Genomic DNA, 7,122 nt, shown 5'->3' with positions numbered 1-7,122 from the left:
TAGGAAAAGTTTAGGATCATGAATGTGTGAATGAAGTGGGGAAATGCGGGGTATTTGTAGAAGGGGGATTAATAACGAGTTAATATTTTTTTCAGGATTTTCCATTTAAAAGCGGTAAAAACTGACAAAAGAATACTCCTCGTTTTTAAAAATTGAAAAAAAAAACGGATACGCATGGTGACGTACCTAGCCACATGTCAGACAATTGGTCGAGATAGTAGCATGTGTGTCACACTCACATGGCGTGACTCCTGCCGCGTGTCAGACTTTTGCGAGCCGTCATGCCGGATCCGACTCCTTCAATGCATCCTGTCCCGGTAACGTGACAATTAGGGGGTGTGAGTCGTGTGATACACGGACCTAATGTTGGATGCCCTAAATTTTTAAATCTTCGAATATTATGTAACAAAGACCCTACGATTCTTCCCCATTTATGTTCATCAGTAAATAATTTTGTTTTTAGAATCATTGTGATTCATTTGAAACCCTAACTTAACGAGACTCAATAATTGCAAATTAATTACTAATACCTGAATTATGTTAATGCTGAAGGCCCACGCACGTCGTAGTAGTAAATGACAATGAATAGTAGTAGTACTTTATTAAAATAATAATATGTGAATATAATAAAAATAACCTCAAAATAGAATAGTTGATCATATACTATTTGAGACCATAAGTGGTCCACAACTCCTCGGGAAACAGTGTTTCCAGTTGGTTGTGTTCTTATTAATAGCTGCTTTTTAAAATCTACCATTATTACACAAAAGCATCACACAATATATAAAATTGGGACATTCTTTTTGGAATTATTTAATTAGTAGATTGAATGAGCTAGCAATAATAATAGAAGGACAATATCAAGTGCTGCCAATCCCTAGATGCTGTTCCCACCAAACAAATTACAAAAATTTCACAATTCATTTTTATCATAATTGTAAAAATGTAAGGTCTCAGGTTTCACACTACCTACACTACATGCATAACAACAATGAATAATTACTAGTATTAATTATTTATACTGAGAATGCTGACAATTTTTATATTTTCGTCAACAACGGTAATAATTAATTGTACTAGTGCAACTCATAATTTGCAAATAATAAATTCAACAACACATAGGAGCATAATTACTGAGGAGTGACGACGTTAAATTAATTGAGTTACAGTCGTCGACCGTTTCGTGTTAAACAGTAAAAGATAGGTAAAATAGTTACTGCGTTAACTATTACACCACGCATACGGAAAGTGACAAAACAGTTACCACAAAGGAATGGAAAGCATCAACACAGATATATAATTAAATTTATACATATATCGGCCATCGATTAAATTTATTTTATTAAATTAATTATTTGAAAATAAGAAACTGCGTTTGTCTCAGACATGATGAAGTACAGCAGCCATTTAGAAATAAATTCCGGCAGCACTTTATAATGAATAGCACCAACATTTTCTGGCAGAAATGTAAGTTACACAGCAACAAATAATTAATTGGGTGAAATGTAATTGTTCCTTAGAATATATGTTCTCTAACCTCTATGGAATATTTGTTTGTTGTTGAAGAAACATAATTAAATAATTTTAATTTGTTTGCAAAAATTTAGATAATACCCATGCATGTAGAGAAGGCCGAAGGGTGGTTAGACTACTATATTTAAATTATGAATCATGTATATATAATTCATCGTGTAAATAGCAATTAAAAGATCCCAAGCAACTCAATATTAATATGATATAATTTTCAATAAAATGAAATACAAGGTTTACATGTACGTACGTTCAATTCAAATACCAGAAAATAAAAAATAAAGATCCAAAACTTTCAACTATACAATTATAATAAACGTTGTAAACCTTGCTATCATCAGTTTCTACCATTTTCATTATAAGTTTCTCTAGAGAGAAAAAACAAAAAAAAAAAGAACTAACTTGAGACAAAAATAAAAAGAAAGAAATATGAAAAAAACGACTTAAGGGTTTAATTTTCTTATTAAAAGCACCGGTATTTTTAAAATGAAAATTAATTAACAGCCCCCAAAATCCCTAATAGAGAAGGGACTCTTCTCCGGCAAGTTTCCTGCGTGACGAAGCCCTAGCGTGAGTGAAACATCGCCTGCGTTCGTCCCAAACCTTATGACCGTGGATCCGATATTATCAGCACTCCCCGACACTTGCATGTCGCGGCAATCATCGGCCGCAGCCGAGGTAGAGGCGGATGCGCCGTTGTTGGCTTGGTTCTCCGTGTAGCACTGCCTATTGATTGCAATGAATGAAGGGTCGTTTTCCGGTGCAGCGCTGATGGGTGGGGGAGGAGTGGTGGTAGGCGTTCCGCTGCCACTGCTTTGATCCCGGTCTTGCTCGTTGCCCTCGGGCTCGTCTTTGGCCTCTTGCTGGTACATCTCCTCCACCATGGGCTTCCATAACCGGACCCTCGCATTAATGAACCAGTTCGACACCTGAAAAGGACCGAGCCTCGTTAAAACCTCTATCCCGAGAATAGGATCCAATAATGCACATAACAATATATATAGTTGCATTTAATTAGTAGTAGTAGTAGTAGTGTTATTATATTTTTGATGTACAATCAATTATAATGAATCATAGTACAGACAGAATCTAGATAAAAATTTCAATAGTGATCCACGACTAGGAATTAAATGTTGTTATTATTGCGCAGCCAGCTACATCCTCTATATTCATTCAGCTGAGGAAAAGACAAATTCGAACTATACTTATTAAATACCTAAATTCTTAAATAAGTAACACTAGCTAGCCACTTGAAAATTTGCAACTTGTTGCTATTCTACATAAAATATGATACTACAAAATCATCCTCTTGTCCCTCTTCAAATCAATTACTCCCTATATACATAATACATGCATTGAATTTCAATAACAAACAAGTAGCATATCATCAATACTACTATTTCATGACATGAAATGAACATATAAAACAAGACACAACCTATACTAAATTACTAATCCACCCAACTTTTCTAGGGTTTATGGAACTAAAACTGCAAAAAACCACTTAAATCAAACATATATTTTGTATGAGATTCCGTTATGTGATCATTGGTTTGCATTTTTATGTTTGTGATTAATTGGAAAAAGAAAAGGCTAGATAACATCTTGCCTTAAATCCGCAGTACAGTTCTCAACAGCATGAAAGGTTGAAAGACAATAAATGTTTTCAACGTAAGAGAGAGAGTGAAAGCTGCAAACTTTCATGTCTCACTCATCTGTACCATGACACTGCACTTACTATTGGCAGCGGTTTTTTTCTCTGTATCAGAATTTATGTCTTTGGGGAAAAGCATCCAAAGAAAAACACTAAAAGGTGCCAAAAAAATAACCTTGGCTTTTCTTCTTCTATTTACTTACTTCCCACATTTTTTACTGGGAAATAAAAATTTAAAAAAAAATGAAGACGAGGAAATACCTGGTTTCTTGATAGACCAGTCTGTCGGGCCAACAGATGCTTATCTGCATCGCTTGGGTACCTGAGATAGAGACCAAAAAAGAAAACGACATTAGATTCCATCTTCTTACCTAAATCAGATAAAGAGACTCCCAACCTTTATGCATTGTGTTACTCCGTATATTCAAATTATAATTTTTATTTTTAGTGAAAAATTTGTGCATGGGGCGTTGCGATCAAAGAGGGAGAGAGAGAGAGAGAGTATACAACAGTTGCAGCAATGATGCAGAAGGAGCAGATGAGTAAAGCGGACTGCTGCGCTCTCTGCTTTCCTTTTCACTGTACATCCCTATCGTTTTTTGTCTTACGCTTAACTATTATTTTATTTACTATTAATTCAAACCTTTTGTACCTTCTTTCTAGCTCTATAATCCAGATGTAAATCTAGTGATATTTTAGTGTAAGTTTGCATGAATAAATAATGTTGATGAAAGGGAAGGGAGAGAGGGGGGGCTTTATCAGCTTTTTGGAGGTGAAGGATAGAAAAAGAGAATAATGGAGTTAAAAATTAAAAAATAAGGAAAAGTTGTAACAGTAGTAATATAGTGTTATCATAGAATTCTGTAATAATCATTTCTTTGTTGATTGATTACTAACCTAGCTAGTTACTTCTTCTCTTGATCCAATAATAAAGAAAGAAAGAGAGACGTACGGGTGCAGAAAATGTTCGAAAAGCCACGCCCTCAAAATGTTGACCGATCGCTCGGGGAGGCCCCTTTGCGGCCTCCACGCTTCCTGCTCCATGATTCCCATTTGGTGAAACGCCCTCTGCTGCCGGAGGCTCTGATCCAGCATCCGGAGGCGGGGCGTTTCGCCTTTGGTGACGCCGGACGTGCCGGCGTCCTTCTCCCCGAGCAGCTCGCAGCTGTGCTTGAGCTGGGCGGCGATGGCGTCTTTGAGGCACCGGAAGTGGCGGGACATGGCCTTTTGTGCGAGGGAGGTGTACGGCACCGCCGCGCCGAAACCCATCACCATGTCGAATGAGTTCACCACCATCTGCATCTGCTCGCAGTAGTGGTTGTATCTCCGGTCCACCTGCATAATATAAATGAATGACTTCACATTTACTAGTACTATATTTATATACTAGTATGTGAAAGAGAAGAGAAAAAAAGGAAAGAAAAGCAAAGCAAAACAACTCACTTGTCAAGTCAGCTAGTATACATATTACTATTAAAATGAAATTTGATTTTGGAAGCATTAAATTTGGTGTGATGGTTCACTTTCACCTTCCTAAACAAATGGAGGGAGGACGACTAGTTTTTGGTGTTGGATCAATTTTGAATGAGAGGGAGGGAGTGAGAGTGGTTAGCCACACTAAATGAAATGAAAATCCTGTTTGCCCTAATCACACGCCACTAATTATCTTAATAGTGAGGTATGGTATTGGTAGGTACAATTGCAAAATAACTTTATTTTAATTAAAATTAATTAAACAACTCCGCCTGCCGGCAATAAAAAAATAGTGGAAACTTGCCGGAGATTTTCACGACTAAATTAAGCAGCCACGATTGAGTTAATTTAATTAGAGAGAGAAGACATACCTCGTCAAGCATAGATAGCAGTTTGACCTTTCTCCTTTGATGCTCAAGTCTATCAGCAGCGGATAAGGGAGGATTATCCTTGGATGAAGAAGAAGAGTTTCCGCAATTGGGGTTGGAATTAGGGTTTCCAATTCCATCGTTGCTATTATTATTCTGTCGCCGGAGCTTGCTTTTCTTGAAATGGCCTCTCCCAACGCTGCAGAACTCCTCCAGCAGCTCCTGCGCCGCCTTAGCGTATTTAGAGCTCCGGAGCATATTCACCGCGCCGTAGGGGGAGGTCATCCCGCCGAGGTTCTTCAATTGGTACTGCGCCGGAATTGAGGCGGCGGCGCCTTGGCCGAAGAAGAGCATGTTCCCGTCCCCCATCCTGAGCTCCTCGGCCTTGGCGGCCTCGAGGTGCGACGACAGCGACAGCGAGAGCCCTTGCCCTTCGACGATAGGGTTGCTCTCGCTGCCGCTGCCCGGGAGCCATGTGAATTGCTCGAATCCGCCGCCGTGGAGGGCCGCGGCGGAGGATGAGGAGCGGTGTGGAAGCAGCATTTGGAGTGTGGAGGAAGTGGATTGAGGCGGCGGATGAGAAGGCGAAGGCGATGGCGGCGAGCGCGGCTGCTGCTGAGGGTTCATCAGAAAAAGCTGCATGGCTGCTGCTGAATTGGCATTAATGCTTGGAATCTGATGTGGTGGTGGATGATGAAGGTGTTGATTTTTAGTTTCGCCTAATTCTCCCCCAACAACCATCCCTTGCCGCGGCGGGAACCAATCCGCCTCCCTCGGATTCCGGTAGCTTTGAAGAATCTGGCTCTCGAGCAATTCGGTGGCGGTGCCGGCGGATTGGAAAGTGAACATCTCGGATAGCATACCGGGGTTCTCATACACGGCCTCCTCCTCCATACCGACGAGAGGCGGCGGCGGTGGCTCGAAGCCTTGAACCCGGAGCTTATCGCGGCGGATCTGCTGGGCTATGTGATGCTGCTGCTGTTCCTGCTGCGATCTCTCGAATCCATTCGAGAAACTGAAGATGCCTTGATGATAATCTTGTGACATAGAATTTGAGAGGCTTTGTTTGTCCACGAATTGGAGAGAATTGTAGTGAGAGGTAACAGGAGGCAGTGTTGTTGTTGCTATTCCCATATCACTATCTCTATCTTCTTCATCATCATCTTCTATCTCTTCAACCTCCTTGTTTTTCTAATGGATCCATACACAAAATTGAAGATGTGATCAAAGAAAGAATCAAGAAGAAATGAAAAAAAGAGGAGAATAAAAAGGGAAAGCATAAAATAAAAAATAAAATAAAAAAAATTGATTGTGATGAAAAAGAATTAAAATTTAGTAATTCATGTAAACACGTACATACCTCTTATAGTTGCAGGATGTAAAAGGGTGTGAAGCCCTCAGACATCGTTTTCTTCTTCTGTGGGATTCTAGAAACAAAAGAAAAGAAAAGATAAAATCAAAAGGAAAAACAAACCACACTCTTGAATCTTGAATTGTTTTTCTTTCTCTCTCTGTCTGCTGTTTCTGAGGCTGTCGTTTCTCTCTCTATCTTTCTCTTTCTCTCCTTTTCTATCTCTTAATTTGTAGTGGGAGAGTGCTGTTGTTCTCTGCAATCGCCTTCTCCAAAGAGAGAAGAACTAAAAACAAGTTTTTTTCTTTAAATTAAAAAGAAGTCTTCTTGTATGAATATGAATATATATGCACCACTCTTAACTTTCTATCTCTTAGAGAGAGAGAGAGAAGAGGTCGCTATTTCTACTATGCATCTTATTTTATTTAATTAATTTTAATAAAAAAATTATTCTCCAACTTGACGAAGAAAGTTAAATAGAGTTTCGTGATACAGCTGAGGACAAAGATACAGACCTGATATATTAATCAGGATTTCGAAATGACGAGATCGCCCCCTTTCTGTCGTTAGGAGTTGTCAACAGATTAAATTCAATACTACTGTGCACTATAGTACACTTGAGAGCCTCTACTATATTTTTCATTTTAAATGAAGATTATCCTTAAATAGTGACGTAAGTTTTCTTTTTAATACTACTAGTATTATTTAAAATGCATGCATTTTTGTAATTAAAAAACACTTTAGTT

At 38.8% G+C, this 7,122-nt stretch overlaps 1 protein-coding gene across 1 annotated transcript; it reads right to left on the bottom strand.

Moving 5' to 3' along the window:
- Nucleotides 1–1,721: 1,721 nt before the first annotated feature.
- On the bottom strand, nucleotides 1,722–6,760 carry LOC121768450 (BEL1-like homeodomain protein 4). Its single transcript, XM_042164968.1, has 5 exons — nucleotides 6,386–6,760; nucleotides 5,029–6,216; nucleotides 4,137–4,519; nucleotides 3,446–3,506; nucleotides 1,722–2,459 (listed from the first exon to the last, which is right to left on the bottom strand). Exons 2-5 carry the CDS (start codon nucleotides 6,157–6,159, stop codon nucleotides 2,028–2,030), a joined length of 2,007 nt encoding a protein of 668 aa, XP_042020902.1. The 5' UTR covers nucleotides 6,160–6,216; nucleotides 6,386–6,760; the 3' UTR covers nucleotides 1,722–2,027.
- Between the last annotated feature and the right edge of the window lie 362 nt (nucleotides 6,761–7,122).

This window comes from Salvia splendens, chromosome 15 (genome assembly GCF_004379255.2).
Source record: "Salvia splendens isolate huo1 chromosome 15, SspV2, whole genome shotgun sequence".
NCBI classification, from domain to species: domain Eukaryota; kingdom Viridiplantae; phylum Streptophyta; class Magnoliopsida; order Lamiales; family Lamiaceae; genus Salvia; species Salvia splendens.
Note: the sequence above shows the minus strand (reverse complement) of the source record. Positions and strands in the feature narration are given on the sequence as shown.

Coding starts and splice junctions, on each gene's coding strand:
- LOC121768450 (XM_042164968.1), bottom strand. CDS start 6,159: ATGGGAATAGCAACAACAACACTGCCTCCTGTTACCTCTCACTACAAT. Junction 4,520..5,028: donor TGCTATCTATGCTTGACGAG/GTATGTCTTCTC, acceptor TATATTATGCAG/GTGGACCGGAGATACAACCA. Junction 2,460..3,445: donor CTGGTCTATCAAGAAACCAG/GTATTTCCTCGT, acceptor GGTCCTTTTCAG/GTGTCGAACTGGTTCATTAA.